Here is a 23,114-nt window from a genome sequence, read left to right as displayed (position 1 = left end):
CAATAAGCAATTATTTGACAATACCAACCAACAGTGTTATTCATTTAAATTATCTTCACATGTTGATTTTTCACTGCCACCTAAAAGTACCTGATAGGCCTGTGTAAGTGCAACCTCATGAGGCCCCATCTGAAGGACTTCAGTGGATCCTGTATTAAAGCAAATCAAGTGTATTTTTAAAAAGAGTCAGAGTAAAAGCAATGAAAACTCAGAACCAACAGAGGCTGTTCACTGAAAATCCTTCTTATTTCCTAGGTCATTGCCTGAAAAAGTGGCAAATGTTGCCAGGCTGACATGAAATGTATAATCTGATTTATCACCACTGGGCTGAGAAATAAAATTGCAGTATGATTTAGAAATTTTGAGTCCCTCTAATCACCAAATACTTCTAAACAAAATCATGCCAGTTCACCTGAAAGCTTGAGGCTTATGGCCTTCAACAAGTTATTTAAGTTGAATATATACACATTCTGGGGTGCTATTTTGATTACTGAGTCTTGTTTCTTCCCAAATCTCTCACATCCATCTCCTCCTCTTTCAGTAAATATGAAATAGCAGATTATAAAAAAATAGGAAACCTTGTTAAAGTATCATACTGAATTCTTACTAGACTATTAACATATATCAAGAAAGCCTTAAATGTTATTTCTCAAGTTAACAAGATATACTCAACTTACTTGTACTGATATATTATTCTCACTCATTACTTATTTAACATTTTTAGGGTTTTTTTTTTAAATTCTGCCTACCTTGGCTCTGTCATCCATATGAAACAGCAGGTCTTTCACATGGCAAATTTAATCTTCAGTAGGTTGAGAAGAATATTCACATATTTAAGAATATGCAATTAAAAAAGAATATCAATAGAACAAAATACACACTATTGAGGAAATATCATGAGTAATTTAGTAGACACCCAACTTTGGTACAATTACCTCTCTCTGCATTATTAAATTTCAGCTTTGTCTGAAGAATCCTAAGCTACTGGTTTGGGCCTATTAAATTTATAAACTATATAGAGACTACTTTGCTACCATTTTCACAACTGTTTGAGCAGTACTACATAAATGAATAATGCACCAGTAGAGACTTTCACAGCAGAAAACTTACACAAAATAGAAAAGCCTTTGTAGAAAGGATAGTGGTTTTTATTGCAGACTTAGAAAATACTGAATTATGAAAAATACAAAATCAACTGTTGTAATTATCTGTTTATTTTACAATCTGTATGCCATCATACCCATATGGCTTTAAGATAGTCTGTTCAAAGTATTTTAAAACATGCTTTAACAAAGTATTTTACAATTTCAAAAACGAGTATTTCTTTACTGGAAGAGAAAAAAATAAAACCAAACTCCAAAAACATTTTCCTGAGAATTCTGTATCATAAAATTGTCATTCATTCGTAACATTTGCAAGTTGATGATATAGGCTTATAGAAGTCAACATGCAACTTGTAGGTCTATGGTATTAAATAAATATTTTTAAAATTACTTAGATGCAGCTGGTCAGGCAAAAACCTACCCTCAAACTTCATCAAGTTCCTATCAGGTTTAAAAACATGATGTTACTTTTATCATAGGTCAATGACTGCCATGATTCCTGCCCTGGAATCCCTCCACCATCAGTTTTATGGAATTCATGCTGTGGCTGATCCCAGACTCCAGCAGCGGAGCACAACTTTTTAGGGATGTTCCAGCCTCACACTTGGTCATCACTGACCTTGGTTTCCAATATCTGCAGTCAAGTGTGTCAGGGCTTTGGGCCACTGGATAAGCTCCCAGACAGCCATTCCCTACAAAGATGCTCCACCTCCTTGTAATAAGGACTGACCCCAAGGAATTCCATTTCCAACTACGTGCACTATTAGGACAATGTTTCAATGTCATTGTCCACGTCATTTCAGAGTATCAGCAGCTTTAAAAGTGATAGTAGTTATGAAGAGTAGAGGTTTGGGCTTTGAATTTTGTTTTTTATTGTTTCTTGTTGGTTTGCTTTTTAAACAAAATGGAGACATAAGAGCAAAATGCTTCCCAGGTTGGCAGCATGGGAGGGAGACAGGATTAAATTAACCAGGAATCTACAGAAACTGAAGAAAAAGCCCAGAGAGCTTCATAAAGTAATACATATACAGGATCATTGTGTCATTTAAAAGAATGTCAATCCAATTATCATGATGTCTGCCATGTAGTATTTATTTCTGAATTTCAATTACTGCAAGCATTGTGATTTATACAAGCTATGAGCCATCAGCATATTTTTTCCCTTAAAAAAGTAATGATATATGATGAAAATCCAAGGATTCACTAGAGATTTGAATCAACTTTCAGTCCCATAGGTGAGGTAGTGTAGTCATTTGTGTTGCGTGCTGGTTATGAGAAGTCCTGTTGAATTCTGGTAATTTTTAAATTTTTGTTTTAAATAAGTGGCTTACTGTATTTATTAATGCTATGTTACCTATGGATGGTGGGGAGAGGAAAAAGAAGAGCATTGCCAAGAACAAGTTTTGCCTTGCTGCAAGGTAAAACTGAAAAGCAGTATTTACAAGGGCCATTGCTTAGTTGCTGCCTACTGTACATGCACACAAAGACACAAAAAGCTAATACACATTCTGAGGTAGGAAATGAAGAATTCCACTGGCTTGTACAAGATTCTTCATGTTTTGTAAACCAGCAAACCCAAAGTTTTCTGTGGTGAGGTTCAATACTTAGTTCTGGTGTGAGAATAGCATCTAAATAACAAAGCATCATTGGTATACAATATGCATCCACTGCTATGTAAAAATCTAGAAAATGGGGATTATTTTCAGTAGCTGAATTTCTCCTTCACAAAGTAATAAAGGAAATATCTCCAGCTCATTTCTTCACTAAACTTTTTATATATCTATGCTAATAGCACAAGCCATTGAAAATATACTACAGGTTTAGCCATAAAGTATCCTGAAAGATTGATTTTGAAATAGAACTTTACTGGTCCCAGTGATCAGAGAACAAATATTTGTAACTTACTTTAGGCAGTTAGGCACTGAAAGAAAAAAATGTGGCCTGAATACCTTAAAAAAAAAGTCTGTCCTTAGACTTTCACAATACTTTGATTCCAACTTGCCACAAAGAAGCAGCAAGCTGGAAGGTGCTAGGACAGGAAGTCACAATACAGCTGTTGGTTTTAACAAGCCTATGGGATTCAGATGCCAGAGGATCCAATGCACACTCATCCAAGAACTGCACCAGTTTCAGATGTCTGCCTTCCACAGTGCCTCGTTATTCCTCCCACTAAATTTAGAGAAGAGAGTAGAATGTGGCAGCACCTCTGCTGCTCCAGTTCTTTAAATTCTGTACTAGAGTGACAGAACCACTTATTCAATAAAAGCCTACTACTAACCAATTCTACTACCAGTAGTAGTAGCTTACTACTTTGGTTCAGTAAAGTCTTCTCTGGGACGGGGAGGGGAACAGCAGGAAGCAAGGAGCTATACCAGAGTGCACTTTTCAGAATCTCCTCATCCTGTCATGTAACTTAGCCCATCTACAAAATGAACATTTACAGAGCTATATATGCTTCTTAAGGTTTGTCTACCAGGAAAAAAGAAATCTTAGAAGAATTCCAGGTATAGAAGTCATTGTGCATAAACAGCTGTCAGGAGGCTTTCCTTAAAATGCAGAGTGGCATTAAGTACTGTGGCATAAATCAGAGTAGGCTGCTCTGTACATGAACAAAACTTCCTCACAAATAAGCACCTGTGCATGGAATTTGTACTTTCCAACAGCTTTCCTGAACCCTCCTTGGCATCACCACACAGAAAAAGCCCCAAGACTGACACATACAAATTACCTTCTGGAACTACACAGAGCAAACCCAAAGCTTGCCAAGTAATAATGGTGACCATGGAATTGTCAATATAGTTTCAAAAGATTAAACTTCTATCTTCTCTCTCACTTAGTAAGTTACATTCCAATAATGCTCAAGCCCACTTCTGGTTGCAATGTTGAGAGGCTGGCAATGGGAAGGAGAGATTCATTCATCTGTAGTGCATTTGTCAGTCATTTGCTGGCAGAAGTCTGTGATGCCACTGCTCTGCCCACAGGGCTCCAGGAGCGATGTCTGCTCCAATGTTCTGGCAGGAACCGGGTGCAGTTCTTGTACTTGGTCGTACGTGGCCTCACACACACTTTTGACACACTGGTAACAGGAACTCTGCTCAGCTGTAGGGGTGACACCTGAAAGACCATTTGCTGATTCTACAGATGCTGGTACCACAAGCTCACTATCAGATGGAGCTGTTTGTTCTCTTTTTGGGAACAAAAATGAGAGTGGACAATCTGAAGAAGAATATTTTGCAAGTATTTGTATTTGCTCTTGACTCAAGGCTGCTTCCTTACACACCTGCTGGCAAAGTCCAGTCAGATTCTGCTTTGTCTCACCCAGAGTTGATAAAATGTGGTTTCTTTCCTTCAGCAAATTCTCCTTCTCATTTTGCTGCAAAAAGAAAAACAGTATTTTAGTCTACATTTCAACATAAGAACTATGGCTTAAGCTCCTATCAAAGCTCCTATCAAAGCTAAACCAAGACTTTAAGTACTCTGGTCTGCTGAAACAGAAGTAATTTGGCATTAAGAAGGAAAGCAGAAACACAATCAAACACATATCAAAAGCCCAATCCTAACCTCTCTGGAAGCATCATCAGGTAAGGTATTTGATGTGGTTTTTCAGATATGCAGCTTTTTTCAAACTCATGCTGGCAGACAAAGGAGTAATTTGTTGTTATTGAGCAAATGAAACATAGCTGCACTTACTGTAAATATTCCTGAAACACTAGTTCTACAGGATAACATAAACCATTACCAATGAGCCAACAAAACATTAAGCAGTCTTCATAGAGATCTGTATTTTAAAATTGAAATGCTGAAAATCAAACATCACATTTGAATTGTTGATACTATTCCACTAGGTGAAAGTAACGTCCATTCTCAAGAAGTGCCAAACCCACTACAAACAATGGAGTTAAGTATAGCTCCTAAATTAGAAAATTTAAGAAAGGTAAAGGAAAGAAGATGTGGTGAACCAAACAACCTAGAGATAATGTAGGAGGATTGTCCAAGCAGATGGAAACAAACAGGATGGCAACTCAATAATAGATATCAAATAGAAAAAAGTAGCCTGTATTAAATCAAGCTTTTATTTGGCTTCAATGTTGTGATTTTTTCTGAGGCTTCTGATAGAACTGGCTAAAGATGAAAAGACACTGATAACTGAGAAGTCTAGTCACAGAAACAAGCAACTTTTTGAGTAAAGACAAATGAGGAAATGGCAAAGGACAGGGAACAACCAAGACCATCATGAAGAAGTTGAATGAAAAGGACAAAGAACCCAAATCCAAACATGTCACAACACATACATTGTAAATTCTGTAATTAATTAATTAAAAGAAGATAAGACTTTTGAAGACATATAAGGCTTTAAATAGTTTTCAAGTTTTAATCATAGGGATTATGTGTTACAGCTACTGTTATGTCAATTCACTCTTGGAAAGTTTTATTATTTTCACTCCTCCTCACATCCCCTTTTGCAGAGAAACCTCATACTGCAACCTCTACAACTTCTTTTTGAAAGAAATTATTAAGTTTAGGCAACATTTGGCGAGAGGAACAGTTGTTGCCAGTTCTTTTTGTCTAAAATTAGAAGAAAGAGGACTTGGCTAATAAATTTCTATTTGTCAGCACACTGGGAGCAGCTGTTAACCATAAAATACGCCACACTGGAAAGGAGCCATCAGGGTCACTGAGTCCAACTCCTGGGCCCGCACAGGACACCTCAAGAATCACACCCTGCGCCTGAGAACTTTGTCCAAACACTCGAACTCTGTCAGGCTTGGTGTTGTGACCACTGCCCTGGGGAGTCTGTTCCAGTGTCCAGCCTAAACCTTCCATGACCAGGCTTTATGCTGTGTCCTTGAGTCCCTGTCACTGGTCACAAAGAGATTGGCACCTGCCCCTCCAGAGGATGCTGAAAACCTCAGTGAGGTCTCCCCAGGTCTCCCCTCAGTCTCCTTTTTTCCAGACTGAACAGACTAAATGCCCAGAGTCACCTCTCATAAGGTTTCCCCCCTCCAGACCCTTCCCCATCCTCATGACCCTTCTCTGGATGCTCTCCAATGGCTGAATGCCATTTTTTAAACCATGGTGCCCAAAGCTGCCCCAGCACTCGAGGTGAGGCTGCCCCAGTGCAGAGCAGAGAGGACAATGTCCCCTCCTGCCTGGCTGGCCATGCTGTCCCTGATGCCCCCAGGACATGGATGTCCCTCCTGGCTGCCAGGGCACTGCTGACTCCTGTTCACCTGGCCATGGACCAGGAGCCCCAGGTCCCTTTCTACAGCTGCTCCCCAGCCTCCTGTTCCCCAGCCCATGCACACAGCCAGGGCTGCCCTGTCCCAGAGCAGAATCTGGCTCTTGCCCTCGTTAAACCTCACATGGTTGGTGACTCTCCAAGTCTCCAGCTGGTCCAGGTCTCTCTGCAGGGCCTCTCTGCCCTTGAGGGAGCTGACAACTCCTCCCAGTTTAGTGTCACGGCAAACTTAGGGTGTGTTCCATGGAGTGCTGTGTCCAGGCTGCTGATGAAGGTGGTGAGGAGCACAGGGCTCAGGGAGCAGCCCTGCAGAACCCCACTGGGCACCAGTGCCAGCCTGATGTCCCCCAGTCACTGTCACCATTTGCTCCTGACCCATGACCCAGCTGCTCTCCCCCATGTGATGTGTTTACCCAGCTGTGGGCTGGACATTTTGTTCAGAAGGACCCTGGGAGAGCCTGTCAAAAGCTTTGGTGAAGTCCAAGAGGATTACATCTACTGGCTTTCCTAGATCACCCTGTCATACAAAGAAATCAGTTTTGACAAGCAGGACTTTCCCCTCATGGAGCTGTGCTGGCTGTGACTGATCCCTGCATTGTCCTCCAGGTGTTTTTCAGTACTGATCAGATTAATCTTTCCCATTCTGTTAGGCAGATCACCTAATACCTTTTGGGTATGTAGAGGCACTCAGTTGTGTGTTATGGACTGACAAAATTATCTGTTATCTGGACTGCTATTTAAAACAAACATGAACATTCAGAAATAGTTATTCCAGCATCAATTCCTCACCCCCCTTCTGAAGCTGTTGACAGGTTAATACACCTAAATATTTTTATTTTATTTTATCAGCATTATACTAATACTACCAAAAATGTCAGTTAGTTTTGAGGCCATAATAAACTGAGAGCTCTTTTGAATCTCCTGGTAAAGGATGTACTTAGTTCACTCACCTCACCCTGCTATATATAATATATATAACAAGATCTCAATTATATTTTTCTTGGAGCACTGTGCATCTTCCTCAGCTACAGAATCTTCAGCAAAGTAGTGCTTTTGGAGATCAGTTGTCTTCTACTCTGCTCCCCCTCAAAAGTGTCCTCATTTTAGAAGTTTCCAAGTGAAAAATCCAAGGATGGGTCAGGTTGGAAGGGACCACAGTGGGTGATCTGGTCTGACCTCCCTGCTCAGGCAGGGTCATCCCATTGTCCAGGAGAAAGTAGTACAAGGAATGTGAATATACACAGGGTCTCTGAAAGAGCTGTTTCTAACAAGTCAACATGTCCTAAAGTAGCCCTTGCATGTTCTCAAATACAGAACATTCGTGACCAACAAGAACACCCAGACTCACCTGAAAGGTCAATAAGCAAAGGCTATATGGGGAGGTAAAAAATGACTTTATCAGTACAGAATATCAAAAGACATGATCACAGGTAACTCTCCCAGATAACAGATTCAGCACTGAACAGTATTTTTCTTCAATATAAGTAGAACTTAACATAAGATTTCCAATTTTACAGAACCACTTGGGAGGGGAGGTACCTCAGCAGGTCTGTAGAACAAAGTCAGAGATCAGGTAAGATCAGGCTGCTCAGGGTTTTGCTCAGTCATGCCATAAAACCCTCAAAGACAGCACATGCACAGCCTTTCAGGCTCCACTGCAGGAAAAAACTTTCCTTACACTCAGATGAAATCCCCCTTGTAATTTAAGACCATGTCTCCTGTTCTCTTGCTGCCAAGCTCTCCCCCAAGAAGCTGGAGATCTGCTACTACCAAAGGCTGTGTAAGCTCAAGGACTGCCCCACAGATATGGGCAGGCAGCCATTAGGGTCTCCCCACTCCATTTCCAGGTAGAAGCCCCATTTCTTCAGCCTCTCACCACAGAAGCACTTCAGGCCTGGCCATCCCAATGGCCTTCACCCAACCTTCTTTCTGCCTATCAATGTGCTCCTGGAACTGGGAGGGGTGAAAACCCAGCCAACAATTCAGTGTTACATGTGCCAAGACAGGTAACAACCACTGCCCTCCAACAAGGGGCTGCACTCCTGTTAACAGAGCCCAGGACACTGATGGCCTTTTTTCAGTCTGGACATGCTGCTGATCCATGCTCAGCCTGCTGTCTGCCCAGGCCCCAAGGTGCTTGTCAAAGCTACTTGCCAGCTGTTAGTCTGCAGCCTCTAGTCAGGCAGGGGTCATTCTGTTCCAAATATAGGACTGTTCCAAGAAACACGCCACAAGCATCTTCTGGGAGAGAAAAAAACTGAAGCAGCACCAAATAGAAACTAATACAAGACAACATGTTGCACGTACTGAAAGCCAGATGAGGAATTCCACGAAAAAGTATTTCCTAACTGGTAGTACAGAGTATAATCTACTTGCCAAGAGCTGTCAAACTATAGCTACACCATTCTATTCCCTCTCAAAGCCACATTACAGATGATACCATGAGAAAATCAAAGTCTAAAAGGTGTGAGACACGACTGACACAGAACAGGAACAAGGCAAGAGCCATCATGCCTGAAGCAACCTGGATGTACCACACACAGCTCCTCCACGACATGTCTTTTCTTCCATCCACCTGGAAGTCATGCCTGGACAGACCTTGATGTTTCTGTATTTGTGTACAGCTTATACAAATTTGATGATCTGTCAGGCATGGTCAACACCTCCAAATTTTCAGGAATTTCTGAAGAAACTTTCAGCACAGTTGAAAAAAAACATATGCAACTGGAACATGTTTGTGCCTAGAGGATGATTCATATAACTCAGACCCCACCTCACAGTTCTCAAGACTCAACACTTATTATCTAGGCCTTGCACAGTGTTACCTGTCAAACAGCAGACATTCAGTCTGTTCCAGCACAGGTCCACAGAAAGAAGGATATTATGTTATAATTATTAGTCTCAAACAGCCACATGCCTAATCTTGCAGATCAACCTTTAATTCCCTGCCCAAGTATTGCAAAATATTGACAGAGTTACATAACAGAAATGACAACATGATGACAAAACCAGGCAAAAAGTTCTGAAACATCAGAAATGCAACTTCTCTCTTCAGTAAAGATATTATTAGTACAATCACCTGATTACCCTCCCTCAGAGAGCACCTTCGTCATTAAGCACAACCTGCTCTGTCAGCTTATCAGAGCTCTATGGCACTGCAAGCCTTCTTTCAAAGCCTATCTCCCCACGGCAGAAGTAGGAGTAGATGCAGTGAAAGATGCTGATCACAAGAAAATAAGTTTCCAGTCCGTGGCACTTGGCTCTAATTTTACTTTCCTTTTCACTTTGAAGTAAAAAAGATGCAACATGACTGCTATTTTCCAGCTGATGCAGATACCAAATTCAGGTATACCAAGCCTAAAAGGCTCCATGGACAAGAATGAGAGTACAGTAGTCCTAAACAACTGAATTGTTTTGCGCACATGGTTATGACCAACTATGAAACTGAGATGAGAATCAAACAAAGACTTATTTTTCTGAAAAGCCACTCAATTATCTTCTTGCCATTGTTATTTTTACATAATCTTAACCTCAGATTACCTATATTTCTCTTAAATTACATATTTATCTTTTTATTGCCTTCTTAAGGAGGAAAAAATATATTAACAGATGGCTGCTGAGAAATCTGGATGCATCAATTCCTCAGCTACAATCTTGATGCAACTGCTAAAAAGGCAAGCAACTTCCCAAGTTCTTCTGTATCTTCCGCCTTTCTGCAAGGGTCTCATTTTTAACATCCAAGACTCAGGAAACAGTTTGCCAGCCCATGTTGATGTGTTCCAAGAACAGAACTTACACAACTAACAATTGCGTAACTGCAAACTTGATCATGAGCAATACCAGGAGCTGAGGAACAAAATCTTGAAGCAAGAAAGGGGAAGAGGCAAAAAGCAGTGTAGGATAACAGTCTGGGAATCATTCTGTACAATTAAATTCAAAGCTTATGGGTTTCAGAAACATCAATCACCAAAAATTATCCTGTGATGCAGGTTTTGTTTGAATGGAAACAAGTTCACAGAAGGAAAGATATGTGTACTTTAGAGCAAGGCTCAGAAAAATCTGTAACTGCTATTAAGGAGTTATACAAGACTGATAAAGTTTTTTAAGCTTGAGTGGAAAAGGTAGCAAATCACCCCACTCTCAAGCTACTGCCAGATAGGCAGTCAAAATGTTTAGAGAAAGACATGACAACAGCAATGAGTATCTATACATACCAGTTTTTCAATTTCAGATTCAAGATTTTGTATACAGTCAAGTTTTCTCTTGCGACATCGCTGCGCTGCAATTCTGTTTTTACTCCGTCTTCGGATATCGTGAATACAGTCCAATTGTTCAGGAGTTAATTTATGCATTTTCAGAAATGACTGGAAGTCATTTCTGGAAAGTGAGATAATCCTTTGTGCATTAAACGGCAGTTTTACCTAGAATGTGAGATACAGTTGTAAATCCAAGGTGGAACTGATATACACAAACACCAACAATTCAAGTTTCCATTTTAAGCATTCTTTACCACACAACTCATCTTTATTCCTACACCTCAGAGACAAGAGCAAACTAACATAACCACCAGATGGTGGGATAAAATCCAGGGGATCCAACTACAGGAGCTCAAGCACAGGTGCAATAGAGTATTTGCACATTCACATTAGATCCTTACAAGCAGATTCAGAGTAGGCTGAAAGCTACTTGTGTGTGCACCAAATATGCAGGTGATGCACTCTAAGAAGATGAGTTACAGTTTGGTGAGATACACAACAGGTGTCAAGACTCACAAATACAGTCTAAAGTTCTCCCAAAGCTGCTATTGAGACTGCATCCTGCACACATTTTTATACCTATGCTTTTTTTTTTCCGCAGGAAAAGTTCCTCTGAAACAGGCATTTCCTTAGAATACAGAAGTTACAATATTTGTCTTTTATTTTTTAGTGTTGGAGAAGACAGAGGACCAGGCTCGAGCTACTGTTGTATACCCGAGCTGCAAAAGCATTTGAGATCACAAAGTGTTGACCGATACTGAAAAACATATTTACCTTTACAAAATAATCACCATGGTTTTGAGTATCCAACTACAGACATTTTATTTTAATCCTGACATTTGAGTATAATAAGTAGCAGAATATGTCACCTTGCTCTGGTCAAAGATCTGAATTGAGTTTAAAAAGAACACAGAGAAATCTTTTCTCTGATTGGCTACTACTGGTGACAAACAGGCAAAAAATAATAAAAAATCCCAGAGTACTGTCCTCAGCAGTGATACCACCTTCTCTGTCACATAAAGGTAAGGAATGTATTAAACAAATTCTGGCCTTTTGTTTAGCATTCCAGATTTTTTGTATTGATGGCAGGTTTCACTTATGTTCAGTCTCAGTAAGCCCTGCATTTTGAAAGACAAAAACCTTAGTGCTTTAAAAACAACTCAATTTTTCTAACACTGAATGATCCATCATGCAGAGTTACAGTGCAATTCCATGATTCTAAGAACTGAGATGGGAATTGTTCCAGGTATATCACTTAGTGCTAGAGAAGGTGATATTCTTAAACAGTCTTAAATACACAGCTACTGAAGCCAGCTTAAAAGCTTAATTGTCACTTCACATTAAATCTGAAGTATCATTTCTCTCTCACCTTCACCCCACAGCTCAGAATAAAACCACGAAAACTGGTAAATTTCTATTAAACAAAGGCTCCAAGTTTCTATTAAACAAAGGTTCCAAGAAGTTTAGAGCTTTCTTAAACTCTAAACTAAAGCAGATTAAAAAAAAAAATCTAAGAATGAACCTTCATGCCTTGATTTAAGGCTCACAATGTTTTCTGACAGTTGTCCCAGAAAAAATTTTAAAAGATCTAATATGTAGGCATCTAACACTTCAGTATCTGACCAAAAATACTTTCATACTTTTATTCAGTCTCTCTGAATTAACAGTGATCCTCCATACAAACCTCTGAATGGTTATTTAAAGTTTCAGTTCCAGACTTTTAAAAACAAGCAGCCACAGAAAAAACCCAAAACAACGAAACACAGAAAACTCAGATTTTTTTAATATGGCTTTAAGAGACTGGGAAGCAAAGGATCCATCAGGATGTTCTTACCTCACATTCTTGTTCTCTTGCTGAACAGGATTCACTGTCCCCCTCAGTGTCAGTTTCTGAGTCCTCTCCCAAACTTATCACATAGTTATAGGGACACTGTTCTTGTTGCTGTCCCTGAACATAATCTCCACTGTTTATTTCAGAGCTGTTGGAGCATCCTTCAGTTCTCAGGTTGCTTATAAAGGGGCAATTGACAGAATTCAGTGTTGTAAAAGTTCGCTGAGGGCAAGGTTCAGGGCTTTCACTGATCCTGATCCCCAGCCACGGGCACTCTGATTTTTTCCCCGAATACGAGGGCTCTGAGTACTCTTTAGAAGGTGGTAAATGTACTTGGCAGGCATCTGTGCTGTGAATATCACTCCAGAAGCCCTGTGCTAGCTGTTCTGCTATCTCTCTCTCCACACTGCTTCGATCTCCAGCTGAGCTGATGTTAGTGGCTTCCCTAATGCACAAATCCACCTTTGAAGATGGGTTACCTTGACTTTCAGTTTTGTCATTTCCAGCTCCAGTACTTGACACAGTTTTTTCAGCTAAGACTGTGTTGTTTTGCATACTACTGAAATTCAAGTTACCATATTGCTCACAACTATGTAAAATAGACACAGAATTGAGTCCATGAGGTGCAGCAGAGTTTTGGGGGAAAGCAGCAAGATCCATTTTCTCCACAGGACACGACACATTCCGAGTTACAGAATCTCTCTTTGATTCTTCTTTTTTCTGAATGCCTTCTTCCCCTTCCTCCATTTCTACCTGAGTCTCTTCACAGTTTGAGATCAGCTGCATAGGCACACACTCCTGAGCTTTTTGTATGCCATCATTATCAGGTATTTCCTTCTCAAGAGAAGTTGCAAATGGGGGTACCTGAACATCTTTAATACTGGAACTGGACTCTGAAGTATTAACTTTGTCATTTCCAAAAGCTTTCTGGAATTTTCTATACTTTGGGCATTGGGAAGATAAGCTGGAAGCACTACCCCTTTCTAAATGTACAGGATCACAATTTTGATTGGCATTATTTTGGAGAACAGGCGATGATTTAGCATTTTCTTCATCTTTACAGGGTTTTGTGTCAGGAATTTGACTATATTCCTTTTCCAGAAGAGCTTCTACTTCACAATTTATTTCTAGGTCTCCATCATCCACATTGCCAGTTTTAGGGTTTGCTTTCTGACAATGCTGTGTGCAACACTTCTTCCTGGGACATTCCTGCTGATCCAACTTAAAGTCCAAAAATCTGAATTTGAGAAACTGAAAGCAGGACTCTTCAATGTTGCGTACACCCAAAAATTCTGCACATTTGCAAACTTCAGACACATTGTCTTTATTTAAAACAAGTTTTGCTGTATATGCAAACTGAAGCAAAGGACTAAATCCTTTAAGTGTTACCTATTACAAAAACAAATGAAAAAAAATTAGTGTGGTCAAATTAGTATGGTTTAAGCAGAGAAATACACAAATTTACCTGTCTTGCCAGCAGGACAGAGCACAGGACAAAAGCAGCAGACTTGTTCTACTGTGAAAACCTGGTCAAACTCATTCTGAAACAGTTCTTCTGATACTATTTTATCATGCACGTTTTGTGACAGTTTTCCTTATTGTGATCTGTGTCTTAATAAAACGTTCCTACAGTAATAAAAGCGGAAAATATTGCTGTATACTGCAAATCAGTAACCAGATTCCCAGCTCACAAAGATATATTTCAAAGCAAGTTATATACTAATTACTCTATAGTATGCTGCTGGTATTTAACAGTAATTGCTCTTTGAAAATACAATTAATCACTTAGTCTTATGCACCATTCATGCAAAAAAAGTTTGAAGAAATGGAGTTTGACCACATATGATTATTTACTACTACAGCCACCTACTCCTTTCTTCTTCCCATAGATTTGAAGAAAGGCACTCAAAACCGGTACACCAAACAGAATTCTCAAGTTTAAAGCCCCTTTAGAGCAAGTGATTTTAATTGCACATTTATATCTTCACAACAGTTGCCTATCAAGGAACCCAGAGAAAAACAAAAACTATCATTAGAAACTGTGCAAGATCTCCTACACATGAAACAATGTCTAAGGAATCGAGTAGAAAGCCACAAACAGACCCCAGAAACAGATTACCAACTACATGACACTTCCTTTAGCCTCTTCTCTGCAAATGAGCAATAAAGCACTATGTGCACTATTAATACTCAAACTCAACTCCACACTCTGCTCCCTGCCTTTACTGAAATGAGCAGTATTTTATGTTAAATAAAGCACTATATCAATGCATTACCTACACTGAATCCTTCTGCCAGTGAAATAATGAATTATTCATGCAATTCAATTTAAGAATCAGTTGAGGGTTTGTTTACTTTGGTTTTTTAGTAGTTGTTTGGTATGTTCTCTTTAAAGGACACAACACATTAAGTGAAGTTGATATCTGCAGAGACCAGTCCTTTAAAACTGTCTGTAAACACTTATGACCTTCCTAAAGAATTCTTAAAATAGCATTTGAAATATGCTCTGGAGGTTACACCACCACATTAATTCATCCTTCATAATGTGGGGAAGTAGAATGTAAAAGACAGTTTATCCATAAGCTGTCAACATGTCTTCAGACACAGTGCAGTTAACAAAACAAAAACATTACAAACAAGTAACAAACATTAACATACATAACAAACAAAAACATTAACAAAACAAAAGTGGCTTTACAAATAAGTAGCATTCATAAATGAAACTGAAAGAAAAAATACAATGCATTTTAAAACTGTACCTTCTTTCCATCTAAGGGAGAAACACTGCAAAAACTGCAATGATCAAGAGGGGAAGAACACTCTACTCCTTTCACTTTCTCTTACACATTTCTGGCTACCTATGCTCAAGCAAGAAAAAAATTGTAGAAAGACTCTTAATGTGACTGACCTAGAAAAGCAACTCTTGCAGTAGTAATTTATCTAATTTTTATTTCGGATGAAAGTCAGAGAATAAAAATGCTGGCAAAAAACCAACAGACCCCAGACCAAGATGACAGCAGTTAGTCTTTACAATATAATAAATATTAAATACTTGATTTAAAAAATATTTCTGGTACCCCAGATTGTGGGCTGGTGTCTTAAATCCCCTACTCTAAATCGTCAGTTAAACGCCAACCTCCCATAAAAGGGAACTGAACAAAGCAGATGAGAAGCACTGGCAGGTAGAGTGCAAAGGGAGTGACACTCACCTCTTCCGGTAAAGTGATGATAAGATCAGCGTCCACCTGGCCCACAATTCTTGAAAGGAAGTAACTGCTGCAAGCTGCAAGCACAGCTTTGTGAGCCCGAAATCGCTGATCTTCCACTAAAATGGTAACATCACAAAGGATATCTTGCTTTCGCTGATCGTCAAGGCTGAGCAGTACGTTGGTACTGTGCACTGAGGACTCATAGGCAAACACCACGCTGTTGTTCTCACTTAGAGACATTCTGTATCACAGCTGGTGGTGTGAGGCTCAGGGGAAAGCATGCTTCTGTGCTTCAGACCTGGGGAGCAAAGAAACAAGTAGTACCCCTGAAAGTCATGTCCAACAGGAACCTATTGGTACTGAAACGTGAGCAGGTTAAACGTGCACTGTTCTGGTCTAATTCTTCTTCAAATTAGTACTTTAAATAAAGACATGCTTGTGACATTCACAGTACCCAAACCTTGATATGTACATCGTAACACAGCTTTTATAATCTCACAGACCAAAAAATGCACTTCAGCAATGAAGAACTGTTCTTTCTTAGCCAAGTGATTGAGAGACATAAATTTACTGTAACACCTAGAAATCATCTTTCACTCTTAGTAATTGGTGTATTCTAACTCCAGCACTATGAAAATGTAAAGAGAAATAAAACAAATGCATTAAACTAAAGTTCACCAAAATACCATGTGAGCTACTTCTGTTTACTGATTCACCTAATGCAGACTAAAGCATATGTGTTCTGTCTTGTTTCAAAAGTATTTTGTCTGCTAAACCAATCAGGCATTGGTAAAATACCCTGATTTTCTAGTAGGTTGGTGTCTTGTTTTAAAATTTGAATTCTCTAACTGCCTTAATGCAAACTTTTCTCCCCCTTTTCTTTCATGACTACTTGATTTGTCATACTTGTTACAAGTTTGCTTTCCCAATGGATCATTATGATTCAGATCACCTGGCAATGGAATAGTCTCTCTTCTGACAAAGTTCTAAAATAACAGTATTCATTGGATAATAAACAACAGATAAAGTTAGACAGTATTTAGAACCTTGAAATATATAACTCATATATAACGGTTCTGAAGATTCTTAAAATTGCAAAAAGTAGAAGGGCGAGGGAGAAGGCAGTTCTGCTAGAGAGTGCAAAGTTTGAAAGTATTTCCAAATCTGATCTTTACACTGTATTTCACTTTCAATTGAGCCCTTCTTCCAACCAAAAGGAAGAAAAAAGGATTATTAAGAAGTGTCCTTGCTCAATCAAGAAACCACTTAAGTCAGATTTGGAATTATCCTGCAGAGAAAATATGGTGTTCCTAGGACACGTTATCCTTTAACAAAGCAAGCATTGAGATTACACTTGAGCCCAGAGTTCCTGTAACTGAGCACAGCTGTGGAGACTCACTGCGGCTGACATGGGACTGCCTCATCCTCCTATTGCTCAACAGAGGCTGTTGCCATCTGCCAGCTCCCAGCAATAATGAAACTGTAGCCAGTGCAAATCCTCAGCTTTCAGGTGTGGGGAAACTTGCACAACACGGGGAGTGCACAGGGCATGGACATATTTAAACACACTGCGGAAAAAGCAGCCACGCTGCGCTCCTGGTTACTCACTGCTCCAGCTATTTCCATGGCACACAGGCATTTTGAGTGAGCTTGGGAACAGAAAGAGGGAAGAAAAAGATCCCCATTCCAGTGGCAATAGCAGCACAGTACTAGTCCAGATCCCAGTGAAGTGCAGAGCACATCAGCACTACCTGCCTTTCCCACTCCCTTATGGAACACTGTCTGCTTAACTTCACCAACAAAATGTACAAATGTATGCTGAAAACAGAAAAATCCCTAAAGTTCCACAAACCTGAGTTTTTCCCTCTAAGAAGTGGTAGAGAAAAGTGCTACATACCATGCACTGTTAATCCTAAAGGGCTTATTTTTGGAAGGAAACAGTTTAAATGTTTTCATATACCTAACAACAAGACTACAGATTCATTAACTTAGGAAATATTTAATTTCCAGTCAATTTACATGGGAACAAAATTCCTCATGAAACTCTATCTTTGTAAGAGCTTATGAGAAGTAACCAGTCAATAAATTATATATTCCTAACTGGATTGCTCTGTAGCCTAGCTTATCATATTGCTCACATCTTACAGCACACAGAGTTTAATGAAGTATAACTCTGTATTTGTTACAAGGTGAAAAAAACCCAAAACCCCAAAAAGGAACAGAGGACAAACCAGAAAAATTCAAGACTAAATCCACAGTGGTGGGGAACGCAGGGAAGCATTATAGACAAGGACATATTCTGGGTGAACACTTAGGCAAACTCATGAGGCAGACCATAGTTAAAGACAAGCCTAAAATGTTCTTGTTTTCTATCTTCTATGAAGAGCCCTCAGACAGACAAGACATATCATAAATGATGCTTTTGGGTTTTTCCTGATAAAATAATCAATTCCAATATCCAGTTCAGTTCATTACACTTCCATAGCACAGAAGGCTAACAGGCACACGAGTTTATTTCTATTTATATAGATACAGACAAATTAATGCAAAGAAGAGTTAACCCTCCTTCTCACTTATCTCTGTGAGACACACACCATCCTTTCAAAACAGCTCATGGACAACTTGGAGCACTGAGGGAAAGCTTCCAATGTTTCAGCTGCCAAAAAAAAAGCAACCCCAAAAAACCCACAAAAAAAAAAAAAAAAAAGCTCAACACTGAAACACTACCTTCTGTTTCTTGAGAAGTGAATGAAACACTTAGTTTGAGCATAACTCCATTTAACACTTCACTCTGACAGAATGTTGTACTTCCTAATTGGACTTCATCAGCCAAGTTATGTCCCCTCTATATTTAAACACGATGACAAGTTTGAGGTATCCATAATATAGCAAGCAGCATTTAATAAGCATTTCAAACTTCAGGAGAGCCTTTAAAAAAACCCACAAAACCAAAAAAATACCACTCCTACACTACACTCAAACACTAAATTCCTCTCAGTCTTTGTAAAATTTAGGTACTCAAATACAATAAAAAGAAATCCAAAGGTAAAGCATCAGAAAACTGAAAATGCTGGTGAAAACAAAAGCACAAAATGGGAAAGAGAAAATGCAACCACTGTAAAAAGCGGTTACACTTAAGAATTAACAGAGGTCAAACTTGTGAATGTCTGAATTCTGTTTTCCAGTTGTGTAATAAGGGCAGGGTTACATATTTATGATAGCATCTGTCATGACAGCCAACCAGATTTTCCACAGCAGTGTGAGAACAAAATAACTGCTCTATAACTAGGGTTGTTCTGCACACATCCACAACAAGAACACTTCCTGTCATAGCAAAGAGAAAAAGTACATCTCCTCTGTAAATGGTTTAATTTCTCTTCTACTATAACTGTTCTTCTAGAGCACTCAGAATTCTTAAAATTAGTTTTATTTATGATTGGGTGGACAAAGAGGGGAAAAGGTACGAAGCAAAGAAAACAATTCAATTAAACTTACAAGTTTGCGCTGCAACTGTCATGAGGACAGGCCTTCTAGGCTTTTCTGTCCATTTTATGTAATTTAATTTTCTACAAATATTACTTATCAGGCTCTTTTTTCCACTCTCAGAAATATTATTAATATCAGCAACCAGGTATTAAAAAGGAAAACTGATATTAAAAACAACAATAACAAATCATATCCTTGGAAAGCAGCCTAAAACTCCTATAATGCTATTTGTATTTTAAAAGTAACCTTCAATCAAGGAAAACTAAAAGTAAGCACAGATAACTTGGAAAAGTATTCCACAAGCAGATGACTGTATGTGGAAATCACAGCCCACAAAGGAGGTGCCAACAACCATGTGACTGAATGCAAAAGATGTTAAGAAAAAAAACCCATGCAAGAATATTAAGATATTTGTAACAGATATTGCCATAAAAAATATGGAGAGTCCAAAAAGATCTTCCAAAACTTAAAATAGTTCTTATAGCACAGGTTGGAAGGATAAAGAAGTAACACCATGAAAGCTTACTTACTACAAATCCTCAGTTTGTGGAAGAAAACTAATAGTGTGAGAATTCCTCAAATTCCTCTCACCTGAAACCCTGCACACCTAATAACCTCACACTCTTGAGATTGAAAATTAAAAAAGCTTGTGAATGTAAGCATACACACATCCAGTACAAAACCTACATGAACACCTGAAGCACAACAACTAATCAAGTTCTGCTTTGAGAACACAACCAAGCCTGCTACTACAAAGCTTTCATTCTTTATCAGTGATCTTGAGATAAATTATGTTTTGCATAAGGACAAAAATATTTCCTCCTAAGTACCAGCTAGAAAACTTTATTCTGCTTTATCAAAGAGAAGTAACTCCATTTTTTCTCCCTACTAGTACACAATTATGAAAATAATGCCCAACAGTTACCTGCAAAATTACCATATCTTCAGTAAATTTAGACATCTCTCCATCCAATTGATTTCATATATATATATATCCAAAGAACATATAAATACTTATCTTAATGGAAATCAGTACTGCAACCACATTTAAAAAAGGAATACACATTTAAGTACACAGTATAGAGACCAAAGCAAGATGCTTATCAGGACTCATTGTAAAACACACATCTCATCCAAGGCTCATTTTTCTCATGCATTCAAAGTCATTCATTACATTATTACAGGAAGGTAATAGTGAGGTACAGGGAGTGTAAGGTACTTTAAAATTAGGCTGCAGGTTTGCTCATCTGAGTGCTTACACCTGGTAACAATTACTGCTCTTTACTAGCTGACTGGAGAATAAAGATAGATTCTCAGATCCTCAGATAAACCATAAAGTCTCCCCATTGATAGTTTAAAAAAAAATTATTACAAATATGAGAATCATGATGGTCGAAACTAGGTAAAGCTAAAGCTATAAGGAACTGTTGTTGCTAAGTTACAGAAGAAAAATAGTAGTTTAACAGGTAACATTGTTGAGGAATGTATCCAGTGCAGGTAGAGTACCAGAGCAGGAACAGAGTACCAGAGTAGAACTCAAAATAGCGTGACGTATTCCTCATCCACACAAAAATCTCACACAAGGCAGACAAACTTTCATCCAAGCTCAGCACCACCACATGTAAGAGGGCACTCAACATCCTGTGGACAAATAAGTGTCCTGGAAGAGTTGAGGGAAGCTAAATGGCATCAAATTGTCATCGAAGGTGACCAAAGCACACACATTTGTATATATGTTTACCAAAATGCTTTTTGAACACTCTGAATGTTTCAAATGTCATTAAAAATACTAAATCAGAGCACAGGAACCCATGCAAATCAATGACAGTCATATCTTTACTACTTTGAAGACTTTGACTTTCAGGAAAAACAGCTAATTACATTTTACAATCTTCACTCTTCGTGCTAAATCCAAGGACCCGGAAAATTAAATTCCAGTATCTAATGGTCACCAAGATGCACTGGGAACACCAAATCCAGAGGCAGCATCCATCTCCACATATCAAAGTTTGTCTTCCAAATTCTTTTTTTCCCCTCCAAACGACAGGTTTTTCAAATTCAGGAAAAAAGCAGACTGAAGAGCAGAGTAAACCAGAGGAGGTTTTGATACAGAAATCACTAGACACTCTCCCTGTTCAGCTGAGGACCTGGCACTGCAGTAAGCCTTGCAGAGCAGCCACTCCTATCCAGCAGGACCTCTCTGTGCTTCTGTGACTAGGAATTTCCTTAGCACCAGCTGAACAATGAGGAATAGAGGACTCATCCAAAGGCACCCGATTTAACCCAATCTAGGATCCAAATCTAACAGTTGTCTCAAAGACTCACTGCCAAATAAAACACAGGAATCTACCTTGTTACCATCACTTGTAACATACCTAAGAGCAGCTGGGCAACAAACTAGCAAAAATGGACCTGTGGTCCTTCTGCTTTAAGCTCCACTAAGCCATAGTTCTAGCAAGAGCCAAGCAAAAACACTCGAGCTACAAGAGTTACATCCTATGAGCTCAGGGTTCTTTTAAAGAGCAAAAGCCTCTTCTTTTCCATCAGTGAATAAATCCAATTCAGATATTCCTATAAAGAAGAGCTAGCCTTTTATTCCTGGACTCAGATATAACCATGCAGCCCTACCATCCAAATCAACTCAGTCTACATGTGTCTGGCTTTTTTCTGATCTGCACCTACCATATAATTTCCATACATGATCCAGCTTAAGGTTATAAAAATGGAAACAAACCCCTGTTCCTCAGTCCTTCCTTAGCGAACAAGCATCCAGCAACACCACACTAGGTATCCATCCTCTCTAGCAAATGCAGAAAGTGCCACTTGTACACTGGTGAAGTTCTGAAACCAAAGAGCAGGGAGCAAAGCTCCCCTTGGTAGCTGTAGAAGCCAGGCAGGACACACCTTGGCTGTCACTGCTCTCTCAGCTGCTTGAATGAACTTGGGCACCCAGACGAAAATTCAGTTGTGATCACAAAAATTGTAAAACTAGCAAGATTAATTTATCACCTAGCAGACAATAATGGTCTGTTCAGTTAGCATCATGCTTCTAAAATATCTGTATTCTTGGAACACTACAAATTCCTCAGCTGGCAAAAATACAATTGTAGACCTTCAAAAATACAGCCTGGAGAAAACAAAACTCTTGGTGCGACTCCTATTATGCTGATCTACTGAGTAAGTTCTAGCAGGTCAGTCATTCCATCAGTTTTCTTAGGGTTGACATTTACATTTACTTTAGCCTATAAAAAAAAAGCTCTGTCATCCACACACGTGAAGTCCAAAGCGACAACTATAATTTACTACTGCTAAAACAAGACAGTTTAGATAAGGCACAGCTCATTCAAAACACACTGCAAAGGCTTTTTTTCCCTACAGCTTTATCTCTCTGTCCTTGCCCCCAGCTATCTCCTTTTAAGGAAATAGTTATATTACAGATGAATGCCTACAGTGGTTAATAGCTGCTGATTCACATTATGCTGACAAAGAATGAACAAGCACTTTAGTGTGCGTGTTCATTGCTTCATCTTCAAAAAGACTGCAAAAGAAAAAGTGACAAAAAAGCAAAAAGCAAGCTTTGCTACCCAAGAACAATGCTTTCTCCTTTAGGAAGAAAGTATATTTAATCTTCAGTTATTAGCAGAGTCACAATTCTAAATTGTCTTCTTTATTAGTCTAACACATGGAAGATATTATTCACAGCTTAATTACCTACATGAGATTTTAAAAAATTACTAGTTTGTATTTTTGTAGCAAAATTTTAAACACTGCATTTGGACTCCTGTCAAATCACAAGTGAGTATTAAAAACAATCACGGAAGTCTGACAAGTCTTAAGTCTGTGCTAAGAGTCTTAATTTGTTTTCCAGGTTTTAATACTGAATACATACTTTTTTCTCAGTATTTGCAAAATAGATGAGAAACTGGGACATTGGAAGGAAAGCATGGGGGATCCTGAGAATGCTAGTAGTCACAAGCCTCCAGAAGCCAT

General features: G+C 38.9%; 1 protein-coding gene across 2 annotated transcripts in view; it reads right to left on the bottom strand.

Moving 5' to 3' along the window:
* Nucleotides 1-1,126: 1,126 nt before the first annotated feature.
* Nucleotides 1,127-23,114, bottom strand: part of BACH1 (BTB domain and CNC homolog 1) — a 28,192-nt gene continuing 6,204 nt past the window's right edge. For both annotated transcript variants that reach the window (XM_071433583.1, XM_071433582.1), the window contains 4 exons: nucleotides 15,639-15,936; nucleotides 12,433-13,818; nucleotides 10,557-10,763; nucleotides 1,127-4,476 (listed from right to left, as the gene is read on the bottom strand). In XM_071433583.1, coding sequence (XP_071289684.1) covers nucleotides 4,015-4,476; nucleotides 10,557-10,763; nucleotides 12,433-13,818; nucleotides 15,639-15,878 — 2,295 coding nt within the window. In that variant the 5' untranslated portion in view covers nucleotides 15,879-15,936 and the 3' untranslated portion in view covers nucleotides 1,127-4,014. The remainder of the gene's footprint in view (nucleotides 4,477-10,556; nucleotides 10,764-12,432; nucleotides 13,819-15,638; nucleotides 15,937-23,114) is intronic.

This window comes from Agelaius tricolor, unplaced genomic scaffold (assembly GCF_023055355.1).
Source record: "Agelaius tricolor isolate 1412-34295 unplaced genomic scaffold, bAgeTri1.0.p SCAF_9, whole genome shotgun sequence".
Lineage (NCBI taxonomy): Eukaryota > Metazoa > Chordata > Aves > Passeriformes > Icteridae > Agelaius > Agelaius tricolor.
This window is presented reverse-complemented; position numbering and strand designations above follow the sequence as displayed.